The sequence below is a fragment of the Pyrgilauda ruficollis genome, unplaced genomic scaffold (assembly GCF_017590135.1).
Source record: "Pyrgilauda ruficollis isolate IOZ18807 unplaced genomic scaffold, ASM1759013v1 scaffold17, whole genome shotgun sequence".
Lineage (NCBI taxonomy): Eukaryota > Metazoa > Chordata > Aves > Passeriformes > Passeridae > Pyrgilauda > Pyrgilauda ruficollis.
Window position 1 is genome coordinate 106,750 of NW_024515875.1, and position 19,809 is coordinate 126,558.

The 19,809-nt window shown below is 40.1% G+C and overlaps 2 protein-coding genes across 5 annotated transcripts in view; both read right to left on the reverse strand.

The window, feature by feature from the left end:
* Positions 1 to 642: 642 nt before the first annotated feature.
* LOC121351692 (cell cycle control protein 50C-like) lies at positions 643 to 9,984 on the reverse strand. Its single transcript, XM_041464044.1, has 7 exons — positions 9,659 to 9,984; positions 8,738 to 8,848; positions 7,496 to 7,597; positions 6,008 to 6,098; positions 3,458 to 3,595; positions 2,220 to 2,429; positions 643 to 1,434 (listed from the first exon to the last, which is right to left on the reverse strand). The coding sequence occupies exons 1-7, from the start codon at positions 9,866 to 9,868 to the stop codon at positions 1,244 to 1,246; spliced, it is 1,053 nt and encodes a 350-aa protein (XP_041319978.1). The 5' UTR covers positions 9,869 to 9,984; the 3' UTR covers positions 643 to 1,243.
* A 643-nt stretch (positions 9,985 to 10,627) lies between these two features.
* The window catches only part of CMSS1 (cms1 ribosomal small subunit homolog), a 222,473-nt gene continuing 213,291 nt past the window's right edge, over positions 10,628 to 19,809 (reverse strand). For all 4 annotated transcript variants that reach the window (XM_041463954.1, XM_041463956.1, XM_041463951.1 and 1 more), the window contains 5 exons: positions 19,654 to 19,756; positions 18,179 to 18,239; positions 17,251 to 17,338; positions 15,543 to 15,631; positions 10,628 to 11,295 (listed from right to left, as the gene is read on the reverse strand). In XM_041463954.1, the coding sequence (XP_041319888.1) occupies positions 11,212 to 11,295; positions 15,543 to 15,631; positions 17,251 to 17,338; positions 18,179 to 18,239; positions 19,654 to 19,756 (425 nt within the window). In that variant the 3' untranslated portion in view covers positions 10,628 to 11,211. The remainder of the gene's footprint in view (positions 11,296 to 15,542; positions 15,632 to 17,250; positions 17,339 to 18,178; positions 18,240 to 19,653; positions 19,757 to 19,809) is intronic.

Genomic DNA, 19,809 nt, shown 5'->3' on the forward strand with positions numbered 1-19,809 from the left:
AAAAAGGAGAAAGATCTCCTGCCCTATTTATTTCAGCTTGCAGGCTCCCTGTGCCACATCCCTTTCTCCTGCTCCAGTCTGTGATTTCTTTCTTGTTCTAGTGAGAAGGCTTTTTAGGAGAGATGCAAGGTGCAAGGCACACAAAATACTTATGAAAGTAACTGAAAGTGTTTTATTCCACTTGCACTTTTACAACATAACAACTATTAAAAATATTCACCTACCATGGTATGCTTGACCTAAATTCTTCAGTGCTGTTCCTTCATTTTGTGAGACTAGAAGTAAGTCCTAAATGTGTGAAATTTTGAACATGAAATATAAAAATTGATGAACCTATTAATGAACTGCAGTGTTCACTTAAAATTGACAGATTTTCTGGTGCTTTGTTTTTTATTGACAATAAATTACCATTCTGTGTCATGTAAGAACTTGTGAACTTTCACATGGGATAGGTAGGAGTGCAATTTTGGCCTAATACTTAAATTAGGTAGATGGTTCTGCTAAAATATTTTGCATTAAAGGAACTTTTCATTTAGGATTTCTATTGAACCATAATTTTAAAAAATGCAAATAAATGATTGGATGCCCTCTAGCTTTCATCTGCTAGATAAATCAAATAAACTTGGTCTAAACAAACTCTGAACTCCTGATAAATGCCCTGTAGTCAACCACAAATCAGGTGTCAAACTGGAGTGAATGCACTGATTTAAACTGGTTGCTTTTTCAGCATAGCTGAAAAAGGTATATAAAACCCAAGCCGAGCCATTAAGCACATGTATGTGGCCCACAAGCAGATTTTAGCAATAAGGTCTACCTACTCAAGCTTTTTGTTGGATCAAGACTTCTTGTTTTACCCATCCAAAGCTCCATTCCAGTTAAGAGAAATGTTGTCTGAATTATGGGCTGAGTAAGAAATTAATATGGACCCTGACTTCTGGCCAGACATTGGTACCACATAATTTCTTTGCCATTGCAATCCTAATCTGCTGTGCTATCTGCTGTTTGAAGCTCATCTCACTACAAGTTTCCTAGGAAACAAATTTAGGCTCACAGGTACATTAATGAGAATGGCACCACAGGTAAGTTTGGTTTCAGATGATGGACTAGCCCTGCCCCTCAGTTTGCTTGCATTCACCAAACCTGACACTGAAAATGGTCCAGAGCTCAGGGGAAAGACTGGAAGGTCTATGCTGCACCTTCTTTGTTCACTGCACACTTCTGTCTTTGTTCAGAAAGGTGAACCTTATTGCTTCTGAAAGTATGTTTTCTTTTTCCTGAGCTTTAAGTGGATGCCAGTTATGACAAAACCTGTCAGGGTTGCTGCTGTGCCAGAAACCAGGTAGGCAATTCCCAGGAATGGGTTACTTCCGCCGCTCCACACCACAGTTGAAAGAATCACATGCTTCCTCCCCTTGAACATGGTAACAGGGAAATCTGAGAGAAGAATGTTAAGATTTCACTAACAAAGTGTACATTATTTCCAGGAGAAGAGAAAGTAGTGGTTAAATGCTCAAAAAGCTTTCCAAGGCACAAAGAGGTCTGCATTTGCTGCCAAAACTCCTTTAACTTATTGGTGATGTTTCTGCTGTTCTGGATCCAAAAACCCAGCTGGTCTTAGGGAGGTGGTAGGCAGCTGGTGGTAAGAAACCCAGTTATTTTAGATACAGTCTTTGTGTGCATGTGGAAATACTTCCTTTTTCAAAACATTGTAAATTTCAGATTCATAATTTATAGGAAAGCTACTGCATTAATTTGCTGTGAAAGTTCAGATGAAAATGGGCCTTTTGGGAAGCCTATCATCATACTCCACATAGTCTTTGTGAGGGTAAATGCTCAGCTCTACCTAATATGTTGTAGCCAGAATGTTATATGAGTTTACCTTTCATCTCTCCCATTGAAGCTTTCAGAATAGAACCATGACAGAACATTTATAACCCCATTTCTATCAGCTGAGAAAGAAGAGAAATTTATGGTCATGTTGACATAACTCCTGCTGACAAAAGGAGTGGTTTAGTCAGCAGAGTTCCCACTGTTGGCTGTGAGGGGGCAGTTGCACCAGCACAAAAGCTCTTGTCAGTCAGGACATGGCCCAAATCCCTCAAGGGCTCTCCTGACACAGGGTTGTTCTGCACCGCTTCTTTGCCAGTTCATCACACAAATCCTATTTGCTTCCATGTCACTGTAATTGTCTAGGAACCTTACGGAATATGAAAGGATACTGTAGGAAATATGGAAGGTGTAATTCCCTGCTGGCAGGCCCTCTGTGAAGTGCTGAACCCGTCTGACACGCCGGTAGAGATTCCTGAACGTTGCAAAGGCCGACACTCGCATCCAGATAATGAAGTCATCGTTCACATAACCATTGTTCCTCTCATCTTCCTCGTCTAACAGATACACTGGTTTCTGCCAGTAAGGAGGTCTGGCTGTCCCTGGTCACAAAGAGACAAAGCAGGAAAGACACTGTCAGTAAAAACTGTGGTTGCTGAGATTCTGGGCCTCGCACAACCAACACAGAATATGAGCTGTGAAAGAGACATTAGACACTGTCCAAAATTATATATATGCCAGACATCAGCATCTCCAAGCATGTCCACTCACCTCAAACACAAATTAACAGTTTAACAGTACCCAGGGGCTGCTACACATTAGAACCTTCAAGCACAGGAGAAACAAAGTGACTTGCACAAGTGAAAATACTGTTTATTCTGGATTCTTGTCTCTTCAGCAAGCAATATGTTCTCTATAATGAGGAGCTTGCCTTCATTTTTACACATTAATATATTCCTGTACAACCAGAAAGGCACCTTTTCGCAGCCTAATGGCACAGCCTACGACATTTAGAATCACTCCCATGAAAATGACTTAGATCATTAGCTCTTGCATATTGCACCCAGCTCAGCACTGCCCTGATCCACAACAGGCAGCTTTTAGCCCCAGTTCAATAGAGATCAACCATAACAAGGAAATAGCCCTAGGAAACAAGTCTGAAAGAATTAGTGACAAAGGCAGCCTCTCATGTCTCACAACTGCCCAAGAATCTGCAAAGGCATGAAGGAAAGATGGGACATGCAATTCTCCTTCATGGATGTTTTCAACAGGAGAAAAAAAAAAAAAAAAAAAAAAGAAAAAGCAAGCAACTGATTCCCTGCTTTCTCTGGACAGATTAAGCACTACAAGAAACTATAAAGAAGGGTGTTGATGTGGCTAACTTCAGTCTTCCAAAACCATTTTCTCTCAATTTCTATGGTCACTGATTAAAAAAGTTAAAAGGTGGTATTTTGGCTAAATGTGCCTTCTGCTATCAGTCACTCTCTAAACCCTCCTTCTTCAACTTGCTTTCTTGCTATTTCTCCCAAAGGTGATTTTTCTAGGTGATTTTTCTGACAATAGGAGATATATGAAGCGGAGATAGGGGAAGCCATTGAAAAATAAGGACCACCAGCAGAACCATTCCTACCTGCAAATGCAGAAGAGAGATTGTATGATTCAGGATTGCGAAATTTCACATTTTTATCTGTCCACCAACTGTTTCCAGTCTTCAGCAGTGGCACTTGAATCACAGATGAGTTATAATTGTAAAACAGATCAATAGTATCTACAGGGAACACAAAAAGCAACACCTGTGAGTCAAAGACAGTCATTCTAATTATCAGTATGATAAAAAAAAAAAAAAAAAAAAAAAAAAAAAAAAAAAAAAGGCACATTTCAAGCATCTTTCAAGTGGATAGAAAACCTGAACATCCTGGGTGTGTATGGAGCACTGCACATTTCACAAGAAGAACTAAGGTACCAAAGTCTTGGAACTACTGAAGTTTTAAAGACTGAACATTTCCTACCAATCCCTGTGTATGTTGTAATGCTTCTCATGTCTATCAACTCCTGTGGGACTACCTTCTTTGCAAATCACTTTCTGAGCTCTCTAGCTAGTTACAGAAGTTACTGTCCTAGCTAGCTTCCCCTAGAATTTCTTTGACAGTTGTCCCAAAACTTTGCTATACATGATGTGTTTTCAGGGACTAGGGTAGAGATAAAAGCACAATCAAGGGAATCCAGTCCTTTGGAAAAAAACATTTGCTTTAGTTTTCTGCCAGTTAGAGCTTGCTTACCAACTTGGACACAAACACCTTCTTCAATCAAAAACCATTTAGTTAAAATTGTGCCTAACCATGCCATCCAGTTTCAGTGGGAGAACAGCACTTGTTTTTATCCATTACTATTTTCCTACATAGATTAGTTTAACATAAGGCAAAAACATTATAGGATGCATTAACAGCTCCGTAAACGCCTAGGCAGCCAATGGGATGATGGGCAGGGACAATCAGACAATACAGATGGGGAGAAGTTGCCTTTTAGGAGACACAAAAAGCACAACTCAGCTGCATAGGCATCAATGAAAACATACTTATTTCCTTCTACAAAACCTGTGTTCATGCAGCTCCATAAAGCTCAGACACAGTCTTCTGAGAAATGATCATTCTGTGGCCCACCACATCCCCAGCTATTTATCACCACTTCATTAACAGGAATTGCAATGCTCTGAGCTCTGCCTGCTCAGTTGCTTGTCTTGACTCTCCCTCACATGCTCCAGAACAGCGTGGGCTGCACACAGCTGGGCTTTGCTGGCCTAGGTCTGAGCCCAGCCCAGTAAATCCCACTTCCAGCAGCAGGCAGACAAAAATCAAATAGATCTAGAAGTTACTGAATGCAACTGGCTTTCACAAGTTCCCTGGTGTGGGTGGCGCAGCTGCTTGGAAAGAGCTGCTGCCTTCTCAAAACCTGCTCCATGGAACAGGTTAAAAAAGGGTGAGAGCAAGGAGTGGTAGAAATTGGAAGACATAAAAGATGGGGTAGTGGAGAAAAGTCTGTAGGTTTTTGTTGCTTTTCCTTCCAAAGATACATTCTGAAATCTCCCAAGTGTATTCAGAAACAGATTATGGCCACTAGATTACTACAAAAATCAAATCCAGGATCAAATTAAGACTATGTATGCTTCCAGCATTCTAGAACAAAAATGAAACTGGGTAGATCCAAAGATCCAAAGTAAAGCGGAGAATGTGGAGAGTCCCTCCTTCTAAGCACATGATTGTGGGAAAGCAGAATCTGGGCTCTCCCATCACTGTATAAGAATGTGCTTTTGAGCACATTTTATGGAGAAAAGACTCTTTTTCCCACATGAAAGTATGGGGAGATGAAAGCGTTCAAATTGTAGATATGGCGCAAAGGCCTCCATGCTAAAGTAAGCTGTTAAAGTAGCTGTGATACTATGAGAAGTTTGAACAGAGAAAGAGAGAAGAGTGATGAAGATCCTGTGCTCCCAGGAAGAAGATGATTTCAGATACAGAAATGAGAACCTTTGCCTTTAAACAGCTCGTCTTTAAAATAGTACCCTGTAAGTTGACATCGCCCATAAACACAGCTGTGGGAAAAGCTTGTGGAAAATGGGAGGGAGCTCACGATTGCAGATTTCCCCAGGCAGCTGCTATTCGTGGAGAGAGCCACGAGAGAACTGTACTCTTGCAGAGAATTCTCCGTAACAGTAACAAGAGAGACTTCTCTCCCTAAGTGAACTGAAGAAAGACTATTCTAGCCAAGAAATCTCAAATTAGCAAACCAAAACCACGACACCCTCCTTCTAAGAACATGATTGTGGGAAGGCAGAATCTGGGCTCTCCCATCACTGTACAGGAATGTGCTTTATAGCAAGGAAGTACATGAAATCTGTTGTATCCTTGTTCCTTATTTCAGGAGGGCCTAAATTCCTCACTCCTGCTGTACACTCACATGGAAGAGAGCCTTAGAAAATGAGAAATTTCCCTCAGTTTCCAAACAAGGGCCAAGTTACTAAACAGTAGGAAGCAGAGCCTCACGTTTACCAGAGGAGCACAACCAAACAAAGGCTTTTTATGAGAGAAAGTAGAGGCCTTGCAGTACCAGGTCTGCCCTGGCCTGAGGTAAGGGAATATTTTCAAGAGGAAATCAGGAAGGGGCAGAGGAAGGCCCCACGTACCATTGAACATGCTGTTGGCAATGGCCCCGCACGGCGCCATCGGGGTCCCGTTCCTGTAGGTGCTGAAGGGCGCGCAGTAGCTCCTCTGGATCTGCATTCAAGGTCACACAACAATCAGGCACAGACCTGGGGTTTGGTTTTAATTGGTGTCCTCCCATGCCTTCTTCTGAAAAGCCACTGTACAATTAAGTCTCCAGTACCTTTTGGTCACATTAGAGAGACATCAAATGGGTCTGCAGTTCAGGAACACCTTCCATATCTAGGCACAGAAACTTAAGGTCTTCACCAAATTCTACTACTGATTGCAAGCTCCAGACTATAAAAAACAGGTATGGGGATCTGCTATTGTAAAATGGCTACAACTGAAAATGTTCCAGTGAAGCCTTGGCTTACCCTAGAACATCTTATTTTACCTTCTTTTTAATTCTGACCTGGGCTGAATTAGTGCTGGAGAACAGCAGATGTAGTTGGCCAAATTACTGCAGGTCAACAAGGCCAAATCTTGATGTATGAAGATCCAGAATGAAAAACAGAAGTCCACCTCAGCTTTACCACATCTTTCCTACCCCATTTTATAAGAAACTATAAATCTTCAGGGTTTCAACATAGAAACAAATTTCAAGTAAGTCCAATGAGCTGTGTATCTGATCGGCACAAAAGCCAAAAGCAGCTGCATTGGATGCAAACAAACAAGCTAACAGGACACCTGGAGAGTTTTACGAAGTGTTTTATAGAAATGAGGAACATGTCTTTAGAGTTGTAAGAAGCACTTTATAGAAACAACAGATTACCATGGCACAACCATCATATATACTGAAAGGACATGTGGACTATGTGTATATTAAGAAATACTACTTTTAAGCCAAAGAAAATATGCTTTAGATTTGTAAGTAAAAGAACCTGAATGCCATGATTGCATTCTCCAGTTTCCTGGAAGTCTGCTGCAGGTGATGCTGTCTACTCCCTCTTCAGACTTCTGGATTGCATACTTAGAATGCTATATGATCACTTATTTCAGAACTAATCATTTCCTGCTCCTTGCCCGCTTCCAAAGCCAGATGGCGAAATGAAAGACTTAGAATAACTTAATTCTCTAGCCCTAGCTAGGGACTAACTTAATTCTTTAGCACAGCTTAAAACACTTCTGGCTAAGAAGACTGACAACACAAGAAGGAGATCTTTCTGTATCTTTATTTGAAAAAGCGTATTTTTAATCAGCACTACAAGGTGCAGGTTTGAGAACTGCAATACAGAACTGACATCTTTTATTTACCCCCCACCCCCTTCAACCTTCCTCTCTTATTAACTTATTAGGCATAATAGCCCCAACAAGCATAAAAGCCAGGACCAAACACTGAAAATCTGTACTTTATTATTCCCTAGAGCCACCTAAACACACTTATGGCTCTGCCTAGTTGGCTCTCCATGTGGTCAAAGGCACACCTGCTGGGAGTGCTACTGATCTCACAACAGAAAAAGAAAACTTACATTTACACTTCGGCCCAACAGTTGCGCGTCACTTCTTGATATCACATATCGACGGTGGTTTTGATAGAAGTTTTGCAGACCATAGTACATAAAAACATCACCCTAGAATCCAAGGATAAATCCCTTCAATAAGGAGAGTTCATGAAGGCAATAAAAAATCCTATTACTTGCTAAAAAAGAGGGGAAGAGAGTACTCATATTAAAATGTCTGTAACTACACCCTAAGCAACACAGCAGTCATGGGCTAGAATCTAATCTTTACCCTAACTGTAAGTTTTTATGTTTTGGCACAAAATTAAACATAATTTAAATCACCAAACAAAACCTAAAATAAAAATGCCTGATAATTATTTTACTCAAGATGGCATGGCTGGCCATGAACTTGGAATGACTATGAATCATATTGCAGAGACAGACACTCATTTTCCATAAAAGAAGGTGCACAAAAACCTTCAAATTAAAAGAAGAATGCTGGGCAGGTAAATCATGCATGAAAGGTAATTATGCAACTATAAAAAACCCATTACTCAGTGAAATTAACTTCTCATCTCAAACATCACTGTAATCTTAAGAATTACAAAGTATTTTAACAGCCTCCTCAATACTGAGGAATCCTAAAATGACTTTAAATTGCACTGTCATTTTAAGGGATCATTTATTCAGTACTAAGTATAAGATCTCTTTGGCAGAAAATGAAGCATTTTAACAGTCTCAACAACACAACCTGGTAGTTTAAGGAAGGAAACGAAGGATACTTTTTCCAAAAGAAACTTCAGAATCACATTGCTAGACTTGAATTATTTCAAGGACCTTGGGGATTAGCAGCACAACCTTTGTAAAAATGATTACAGGGGTCTACTTATGTAAAGTGGTCAGAGCTTCAGATTTCCTTCTCACTTGAGAGCTTAGCAGGGCAGCAACAACCAATCCCAGGCCAAGGGCAAAGCTTTGCCTCTGACTCAGAGAGAGACAGAGAGAGGTCACCTCCACAATCAAACACCATTTCCTCCACCCCCTTCTTCTCCTTGGGCATCTCCCAACCAAGGTGCCTGGTCTTGATTATAAATACCAAAATGAACAACAAAGACAAAAGTGTAAAATTTTGAGCATTTCATGTTCTGAAAAAGTACAAAGCAAATTTAGTCAGGAGCTCTACAGAACAGAATTACTGTCTTTTATAATTTAGGGATATAAGTAACAGGTGGTACGCAGCAACCTGAGTTGGTTTTTGCACTCACTTACCAATATATCTTCCTTTAGTGTGAAATTAATAGAACAGTGGCATTCCTTATTCCAGTTAGAGGAATTTTCACGGAGCTTTGAACAATCTGAGCATTTATCTGAATAATCTATCTGTCAGAGAAGTGAAAGCAAATATATTGTAATAAAGGACATGCTCATAGGAAAAGTTTAGTGTTTTAGGTCCAAGGCTTCTTAGAGCTGTTCTCTTCTAAGTGACCATGGACTGCCAAAAACATTGTTGAAAATGAAGAGGCAGAGTGAGGACTTGGCCTCAATGAACAACTACAAAATTTATCCCTATTTTAAAGCTGGTTTAAAGCCTTTTGATGTTGCAGAACTTTCACGTCTGCTCCCCAGCAAAGGAGTGCTGAGAGAAGAACACTCCTGCACCTTGGGCTGGCTGACCAAGTAATGCTTGACAAATCCCCACATGCATCATGGCCCAGCCCTGCTGAACAGCCTGGGTGTAGTGCTGAGTGTTGGCTCCAAACAGGAGTACACCACAGGTCTGATTAACCTTTTCTGCAGGAGGGATTTAAACATTAGGGCTCCCTGTATTTCAAGATTTTGCCCAGCAAACACGTATGTTCTTATAGTGTCAAACACTCTCTCAGGGATTTGCTTATTTCCCTTCAAAACCCCAGAAGATAATGATAAAATTTTGGTATTAGCAGCCAGTGCCAGTAGTTATCATCCATATTTCAGATATTACCATCCAGTTAATCACCCAGTGCTCTGATTTATTGATAACTGACTGCGTCTGAAGATTTTCACAGGAATACCAGCTGCTGGACACATGTCCAAGGCATAAAGCCATTGCTATCATCTTTATTCAAAAGCAAAAATTCAAAGTCTTTTCTCTCCAAACCTGGCCTGGTTTCTACTTTACAGAATATCAAAGAACACCACTCCCAAACCAACCTGTATTTCTCTGACTCTGTTTGCAGACAGGACAAGGCAGACTCCCACAGTGAGGCAGAATGCCCCTGTCAGAAAGAAGCTGGAGAGCACAGATGCAATGGTGAGCTGGGGCTTCCAAGCTGGCAGCCTCTGCTGTTTGAATGCACTGTTATCTGGACACCTGGAAGGCTGGACTTCTTCTCTGGGAAGAGCACTTGTCTTGTTTTTCATTTTCTTCTTGGTGAGAGAAAGGAGTAATGTCCTTGTGCTGGAGAGTGTTTCAGCTGAGATACTGTCTTTATTGCTGGGAGACTGTATTCGTTCTTCAAACTTGCATTATGGTGAGGAATTACTTATTAACTAGATCTCTCTCTTCCTTGTTTTCTGTATTTGTGCCTGGATCCCCATGATCAGCTTGTACCAATCAAGTGATTGTGTACTTTGATCAGGGTGTCCAGTTCATTCCTCCTGGAAAAACTTAGATATATTTTTCCTGCTCCACAGCTCATTAGGATTTGTTATGACTTATTCATTTGCAGGGATACTGGCAGCTATACTGGAATTTCTGTGTAATTTCAGATGCATTATTTCTTCTCCCTTCACATCCATAGCTGCCCAGCTAACAGGCATGGCATACAAGGAAAGGAGTTCTACTCCAGTTGCACTGGATTCCACTGGGGAGGACTGAAGGTGCTGAGACAGCACTGGACAGAGAACATGGCTTTGGAAGACCAAACCAATTTTCTTAACCTATTACACTCATTACTATTAACTTAGATGCAATTAAAAGTTGTAAAAAGGTTGTGTGTTCTTTATCATAGAAGGACAACTCACTTTTAAAATATCCAATTTGGATCAATGGCTTTCCAAGGTACTTGGAAATACTTTGGATCAAATACTTTCCAAGGTGATTTCCTCATCTCTATTCATCTAGTTCTCTGAAAAAGAATCCATCCATTCCCTATTATCTGCAATGACAAAAGAATCACCCAGAGATCACCTCATTTTAATTTAAATGGACAAATACAAGAATACTTTTTGCACACTTCAACAGTTTAACCAAAATAAAATCTCAGTATAATATACAGGTAATTTATCATGTAAGCACAAAAAGCAGCATTTGGCCAGCTCTAGAACAGATAGATGAAAAATACCTTTTTAACATGCTACTGAAATTCATACAACTTTTTCAAAGACCCCCCCAAGAGCAAGTAGATTACCATTCTCATGAGAGAAATACATGTCTCACTTAGGACAGCACAGGAGGGAACAGAAAACTGAGCTGTGCAAAGACTTTCACATTCATATTTGCTCATCTTCAAAGTCTTACTAGTGACACGTAGTAGTCGATCTAGCAGGTGAAAGCAGTGTAACTCTGATTTCCATATGACATTGTAACTGCAATAAAAATAATACTAGAACTACAAACAAAACTTCCGGGTTTTTATTAAAAGAAACCTCAGATAAAGTTGCAATGTGCCTTCTGTATTGAGACATGTGAAAAGTCAAAATTCAGTTGCAGGCAGGATAATAGTAAAATGCAGCTGCAAATTACTTCCTTGTTGGTAAATTCATTAAAAGAGTCCCAGCTTCACAGATCCATCTCTGCACAGCTTTATAATACTCTTCTCCAGTAGATCAATTGTTTCTTTCTTTATCTGAAGAAAACAAAAATCAAAGGAAGCATAAAAAGTTACTGATAATGACACCATTATTTATTTACTCAGGCACCTAAGTATAGGACTAGAAATTAAAGAAGAGATTCCTATACAAGGTCCTCTAGAACATTTTCAGTTTTTAAAATACCCATCATTTGCCCTGCAGCCCTGAAGTCCCATTTCACATGGCTACAGAAAGGCTGTCAATGGCATTGTTGATAAAGCACACCACAGCAAAACGCCCATCCTGGGCTACAGAATCCCTACAGAACTCTCCAGAGTAACAACTGGCATAAAGCAGATCAAGGGCAGTGCAACAGGCACAGCCCTGTCTGTGTCTGGGACACCTGAATGAAAGTGAGCATGAAGGTCAGGTCTGCCTGTGTTGTGTACAAAGTACTTTGTTTTATGACACTGGTATGACTGTGGCTTATGGCTTATCTAAAGATAAAACAAATATATTACAGAGTAAATACTGACTACATATTTCAGAGGGAACACAAGATTCTTTATCATCATGGTTAGTCCAGAGTTTCCTTATAGCTCCCTCTTACCACTTACAAATCACTTGTTTGCAGGTTTTCTCTCAGGATTATATTCTTTCATGCCTCCACTTTGCAGAGGAATAAATGATGCAAGAAAGCCCAGCCAGCCTCAGTTTCAGACTGGATGTGCTACATGAAGGTGAACACAGTTGTCTTTCTATCACAAGCCCATTTCTCACAAACCATTTAATTTCATGAAGTCTGAAACTTAAACAGAATATTTTCAAATTTACTGAAGGCTTGGTGTGTGTATTATTTGCAGACAATACAGTATTGGGTTTTGGTTAAAAAAAAACCAAACAACTTCATTTGAATTTTAGGAACAAGCAACTTGCGGAGTTGAGACAGCTCTGTATTGCCACCAACCTGTGTACAAAAAGCTTTCAAAGCAGAAAGCTTGTCCTTTGCTCAGACCAAAAATTATAGAATCCATTTTGATTTACAACTTTATGCTTTACTTCTATTCCAGTGTGCCAAGACAAAGTCTGATAAACTCATTCACTCCTCCTGTGTTTTCTTTGGGAGCTTTCATCTCCTTCTCTCTCCATTGTTTGGGATGAATGAAGTGGGAGACACAGAAACAGAGAATGAAAAATTCCAGAAGCATTAAACTAATGAGATGCTGAGGGGGCTGACAGAGCAGTGGATCAGGGCACCATCCCTTGTGTGGATACAGTGGCATACAGAACTGCCATGTGGAAAGATCCATGTGTTTTTAAATTCATATATTTATTAGAATATAAATATAATATTATAATAAATATATTATAATATTATATATTATAATATTATATTACTAGAATAGAAATATAATTCTGTGTACATAATTCTCCACTGAACATCAGGTGACTACCAAAACAGCAAGTACAATGGACATGTGCTTCCAGTTGTTCTTGATTCTGGTTTAAACACAACGAAATTCAGCAACGTTGCACTTTAAGTATGCAAAGAAATTATTGATAATTGAGGTTTGCACTGAAAATAGGCCAGTATGGCCTATGAGTTTCTGACTTTAAGTGTACCATTTTTCCTCCATAACTAACACAGGTGAAAGAAATTTTAATTATAATTTGATGAAACAACAATGATGGTTGTTTCATCAAACAGCTAATTCTCTAAATTGTATTTGGTACTCTCTTTCCTCTCTCTGTGAAAACTTATGACTATTCATAGCATGTATCTGACATTTTTCTATACAATTAGAAAAGCTGACTAGGACAAATTTTTCCATATTTGAAGCCCACAAGTTGCTAGAACATCCCATTGGTTTATATGTCATGTTAAGATGCCTTACCACCAAAACATTATTTGGGTGTCTTTCGCTGTTGACATTCCTTATACATAACTTTAAGAAATCTGCCTGATGTCTGCAGTGGGATAAATACCTACAAAATACTCTACTTATAAAGCTCAAGATGTCAAAAACCTTCCCTTATGATGTGTTCCATGAGCCAAGAGCAGTTTGAAGACTTTTCTGTAATTATATATTCACTATCCTGTAATCACACACAAATATCTATTGCTTATCCTAACACAATATATGATGGTCCAGTGTTCTTACCTACCTGGATTTAACTTCAACTAAGCTTTAACTTTTTATGCTGACAGCCTTAGGATTTTGCCTTAATAAAATAGACTTGGAATCACAACTTTTGGCCTATATTTCTAGACAGACACACAGAACTGCTATGAGTGAGCTGAAAGGTATACTTGAGGTTTGCAATAGCCCAAAATGAAATAGTGGCAACATAATCTTCATTTTTTGGAGGTGGATCACCTATGGTCTACTTTATTGATGCTGACTTTAGATGACTTAAAAAATCCATCCCACTGCCATCAACACCTTTTGTACTGCCTCTGATTTTATACTGTACTGTCTGTGATTTAATGTTTTCTATTCTTTACAAAACTTACAGATAAGTGCAAGCACCATACAAAAAAAGCCTTATGTATTAGCCACAAGAGGGAGCCTCCTTGCCACCAAAAAAGCAAAGGCAGGGGTTTTTTTGCTACTTAATTTCTTCAATGTATTTTTTTTTTGTTTTGTGTATGTGGGGTTGTAAAATGCAGCACATTCAAATACTTAGACAAGTACATAGATGGATTAATGATTGATAATTTGTTTCACTTGTGAAACAGCTTAATGTTTATATGCAAAAGAAGTCCTTTTCCCTGGAGATTCCTTTCATATATCGGCCTGCTCTAAATGCACAAAACCTCAAGACACTGTGCAGGAAATTGGGAACTTTCTAACAAACACTAATAGAAGAAACTGCCTCTTCATCTGGCTAGAAATAGGTGATGCCTCATAACATATGGTAAACATAGCTTGTTACAGCAAGAAATATAAAAGCTGGATTACAGAACTGGAAAGAATTGGGAATTATCTTAGAAAGAGTGTACAAGTGATGGATGGGTCTAAGTTATTTGTACTCTACTTCTTGTCAAAAGAAACAAAAAAGAAAAAAAAAGACAAGAAAGAAAAGAAAAAACAAGAGAACTATCTGTAGATTTACTTGTATGATGTTATCTTGCTCTCAGGTGGAGAAACATAGACATTTGGCTATAGTTTTGTTTAGTTTTTCAGAAAAGTTTTCACTGATCACAGTATATGCTGAGTTGGAAGGGACCCCAAGGATCAAGTCCAAATCCTGGCCCTACACAGGACACCCCAAGAGTCACACCCTGTGCCTGAGAGCATTGTCCAAACACTTCAAATCTGTCAGGCTTGGCGCTGTGACCACATCTCTGGGGAGCCTGTTCCAACCACCCTCTGGATGAAAATCCTAATACCCAACTTAAACCTCCCCTGATACAACTTCAGGCCACTCCCACAAGACCTGTCACTGGTCACCACAGAGATCAGAGCCTACCCTTCCTCTCCCCCTCACAAGGAATTTGTAACTGCAGTGAGGTCTGTCCTCAGCCTCCTCTTCTCGAGGCTGAACAGCGCAAGTGACCTCAGCCCCTCCTCCTATGGCTTCCCCTCAAGGCCTTCTCCATCCTCATTACCCTACTTTGGACACTCTCTAACAGCTTTATACCCTTCTTATGTTGTGACCAGAACTATACACAATATTCCAGGTGAGGCTGCCCCAGCTCAGAGCAGAGCAGGACAGTCCCCTCCCCTGCCTGGCTGTGATGCTGGGCCTGATGCCCCCAGGACAAGGTTGGCCCTTCTGGCTCCAGGGCACTGCTGGCTCAGATTCAACTTTCCATCGACTAGGACCCCCAGATCTCTTTCCATGGTGCTGCTTTCCACTGTCTCATTCCCCAGTCTGTCTGTACATCCAGGATGCCCCATTCCAGGTGCAGAATCCAGCACTTCCCTTTGCTAAATTTCACACAGTTGGTGATGCCCATCTCTCTCATTTGTCAAGGTCTAGGACACTGTACAAAGCCCTCCTGCTGAGGGAATTCCTGGGCACAGGTAGAATATCCATCGAGCATAAACAGGGGAAACTCACAGCACAACCACAGAAGTCACAGCTGTGACTTGCAACAATAAAAGAAAAATTATTTTTCAGGAGATAATTTTGAGATGTGTGAGTACAGACTTCTCAGTCAATGTGAACTTCTTTGTGTTCCTTTACCACTGAAGACAGCTTTACAGAAAGAAAACTTTACTGACCAAGACCTGAGAGCTACCAACAAAAGTACTTAATACACAGAACATAACATATACAGGTGCTTATACAATACCTCAGGGATGTCCATCATTCTCCTTAGTTTTTGATCTCTCCAGTTCCAATCCAGAATCAGGTATTTCGTGGAGTTTAAGCACAGGGCATCTAAAAAGGCAACATAAATTTCACTACCAAGATAATATGACATGTGCTTATCAAAATGATTTTTGGCTTTTACATCTTTTGCTGTCTGTTTCCAAGGAAACTAATCTTTGAACACTTAAGTACTACATTTGCTGCCTGGAAAACTAATGCACTGACACTGCAAACTCCCTTAGCCACATAATCTCATGCCTTTTTGGAAGATAAACACAAAAGCAGAACAACTACTGTTGCCAGACTTGTCAAGAGCTTAACATCCTGCCAGAAAGTAATTCCTCAAGCTTCCTCTTGATGAAACCACAGGAGTTGAATTTCCACAGCTGATGTCACTGGTAAGTTACAAGGACCCTAACCTGAAAATTGATGTTAACAGGAATAGAGAGTGTTCAGCAATTTATAGGACAGTGTGCTCTGTGAACATAAGTCAGGTCAGTGGTGCTGCTGAAGAATTCCTTTATCCTTCAAATAAGTGGTGGTGAAAAAAAAGGTCCTCTCTGAACTTCCTTTTCAGCTGTTCTCCTATTTTCCCCCTGGTCTTCTACATGATGCTCACCATTTTTTCCCATCAGTTTTGATTCCTCTCCCTTCCCTAAGTGACCTGGCACTGCAACAATAAACTGTCAAAAAAGAACTAGAGCTTGGGATAAAATTTCTTCCAGGGATGGGGCATCCACAGCTTCTCTGGGCAACCTGTTCCATTGCCTCACTACTTTCATGGCAATGTGCTGATGTGCTGAGCACTAACATTTAATGTTGGTGGAAGCAACAAAATGATGTTACTCCTACACTCTTTTGGAAGGAGCAGCAGAGTCCCAAAACACTGTCACTCCCTGACCAAGACACCACAGTCAGAGCAAGAAAGTGTCTTGCATAAGAGGAACAGAAAGAATTGCCTTATCATCTTGTCATTTTGTTGTTTCTTTTTCTTTGTGTACATACTGCCTACTGACTAAGTAAAAATACTCAAAATTTGGGAAAAGATTTATAGTGAGTAATTAATTTCACTACAGGCAAATGAGAAATAAGATCAAATCAGCAAGCAGATCTTTCATAGACCCCTCACAAAAGTTTACACTAAGGTCAGAGTAGCATAAGATACAGTGACTTCTGCTACTATTTCCTTTTGATCCACTTGCAGTGTTTGGTTTCCTGGAGCTTTGAATCTCACATTATGGTTTTGCAATCACTTTCAAGTCAGCATAAATCAGTATTCCTGCCAAAAGAGGAAGTCTCCCACCTCTGCCTGCTCATTACCTGATTTTGTGTGCACACTGGTTTTGGTTTAATTGGGGTCATTTCACTGAGCAACCAAACAGACTCTTGGGCTTGCACAGGGAGCAGGAAAAGGGAATAAGCACTGACTGGCAGGTGAGAGGAAGCATTTCTCTGCCTTTCTCTACTAATACTGGCTTATGACAGCTTAAAGTGATCATAAAACAGAGTACCAGAACCTTGACCTTGTTTTGACTGACATAGAACAAGTGAAGAAACAAAACCATACAGTTTAGTACCCAAATCTACATGTTCATGTCAACCTAAAAGAAAAAGAAACAGTTTAAGTTTCACTTCTCATGAGACCAAATATAAAATGCCTAGGGAGGAAACCCTCCTTGTTCTCCTACCTTGCTCCACTAGTGCCTTTACTCTCCCAGGAGTTCCAACCCCAATGTGAAACATGCCTTTCTCCAACATACTCATTTGTTCCTTTATCTAATTTGAAGAGAGAAAGAAAAATCAACAGTAAACCCATAATTGTATTAAAATTTCCTCTCAAGGAATTGGAAATAAATTCAAGATCTCATTGTATTTCTTTCTAGAACATCATCAAGTAACAAATGATATTTGCCTTTCAAACAGTCAGATGATTATATCTGGAAGAAAGTTTAAGAAATATAACAAGCCAGCTGGGCATCACACTTCTCTACAAGTTTAATCTTTTTTAACTTTAAAAATCTGCTATTGCACCAACTATTTTTAGAGGTGAGAACAGCAAGATTCCTTCATCATTTAAACAAATGCTCTGGAATACTGAAAAACTTGAATTAACTCTGAAGTCCTTCAAGATGAAGATACTGGAAAAAGGTGAAATAAAGCAAATGACATTTGTGTCTTTGACAGCATTTATATCAAAGGCCAAATGTCCATTCATTACTCCCAACACCCCCATAATTTTTGCTTTTTAACAGGTATGGATACTGGGGATCCAGGCATTCAATTTTCAGAATCCAAATGTGGGTGATGGACAGTGTGCTTCCACAGAGCTGCAAGTGTGAGCCTTCTGGCACTGAATGAGCACTTGATGGGAATGTGGAACAGTGAAACTCAGCAGGTGCACAAGCATCTACATTCTGCACAGAGTTGCACCAGAGCTACTGGAGATGGTGCTTAGTGAAATTCTTCACACTGCAGCAATGGGCTACCAAAGGAAGCACCACCTAAAGGAAGGAGCTTCATATGAGCACTGTATGAAAGGCACTACTGCCAAAGGATTTAAAAAGAAAATCATATCACACTATTTAGCTGCTTACTTGCTCTATTAAAATTCCCTACCTTTATGTGCTTTGCAAACAACTTGATGACTCTGCAATCCCCTTTAAAGGCTGTCATTGACCTAATAATGAAAAAAAATGAACAGTGAAACACAAGAAGCAGGGCTGGGCTTAAGACCACACATGAGGAAAGAAAAACCAACTGGCATTTCTCAGTACGTTTGAGACACACACAGTCCCCCCAATGAACTCTGGTTGTACTCTGAACGCTGTGTACATTCTTGTTTGCTACTCATCAACAGAGATCAACAACTGGACAGACACAGTGGAAGATATCAGGGCAATATTGTTTAGATAGCTTGTCAGATAATATTTAATATTATGGTCTGTGCTTCCACAGCTAGCTTAGTTCAAAACTGGTTAATCACTAAATCCTCATTAAAAAATAATTCAGTTACTGAGATAAAGGCATTAATGAATATGAGTGTGTGTGCAGAAAAGGAAGGATCTGTGTATGGACAATTCTACATTTCACAGTCTTCCTGCAGCATGGTTGCTGGGAAAACCTAGGCTGCCACTGTCATTACTGTAGACATTGTCCAAATTCCAATTAACCAAATGAATTTGTTAGAAACCTTGACTTGTTTTTCTGACACTCCATTTTGGCACACCATAACAACTCTATGTTCTGTATTCCTCAAATAGGAGACAATAAATTCAGTATTTGTTGAATGTCATTAAGACAGCTTGTTCTGCATGCTTCTTGCAGTGCAACAAATTTTTAATTTGCAAAGCTAAAGGTTTACCTACATCTAAACCACTTAAGTCTCAGGTGCTAGTCTCTGCATGCACGACTGGCACTTATCTGCCTTATCTATGCTTACATCTGTGTCATGGAATCAAACTTCCCAAATCTAAATCTCATTTTGTACTGGCAGATAAGTAGGGTCAAGACAACCATGAAATTTGTGAGGTATCCATCAATTCATCAGTCAACAAAACTTCTGGCATGAGAAGTGGGAGGATAGAGAAGGGGAAAAAATGGGGACAAGGCACACTGAAAATTGTCATCTCTGCCCAGCAGTTTTGCCAGCCTGAGCAAGCTGAGAACATTGACACAGACCTGAAGGCACTCAGGCCAGACACACCTTGGCACCTGAGGTCCTGAAATGCCATGTCCTCTCTGCCTGTGGTGCAAAGCCTTGACTTCTAGTGGTGGATCATGATGCTTTATGGGCTTACTCTGTTCCCAAGTATAACATGTTCCATGTTTCCCCTAAATTGGTTACACTTTACTTTTGGTTTTTAACAAAAGCAACACTTCCCAGGCAACTGAAATACTGGGCATTACTTGAGTTCAAAACTGAACACCACACTCCTAGAGTTTAAAGAAGGAAGGGATATTGCATCAGTTTGAGTCAGTGAATTTGCTGGCTAGCAGAGGACAGTGTCCCAGTTTTGCCTTTTTCCCTGTGGTTCCAAGACAAAACTCCTGACCGACTGCCAACCTCAACACAGCCTTTGCTGTTGACATACTTGATGAGTTCCAAGGAGCGAAGGGCAGAGCTGCAGAGAACCAGCATCACCACCGACTTCTTCTCCTTGTGGTTTCTCCGGAGCTTCGCCCACTTAGGACAGACTGCAATGGAAAAGCCCTTGTACCCACACAAAATACTACATGTCACAATTTTA

Excerpts from the sequence above, each read along its gene's own strand:
- LOC121351692 (XM_041464044.1), bottom strand. The coding sequence starts at position 9,868 with ATGAAAAACAAGACAAGTGCTCTTCCCAGAGAAGAAGTCCAGCCTTCC. Across the intron at positions 3,596-6,007 it reads TGCCAACAGCATGTTCAATG|ATACTATTGATCTGTTTTAC; the intron begins GTACGTGGGGCC and ends TGTTCCCTGTAG. Across the intron at positions 2,430-3,457 it reads TCTCTCTTCTGCATTTGCAG|GGACAGCCAGACCTCCTTAC; the intron begins GTAGGAATGGTT and ends CTTTGTGACCAG.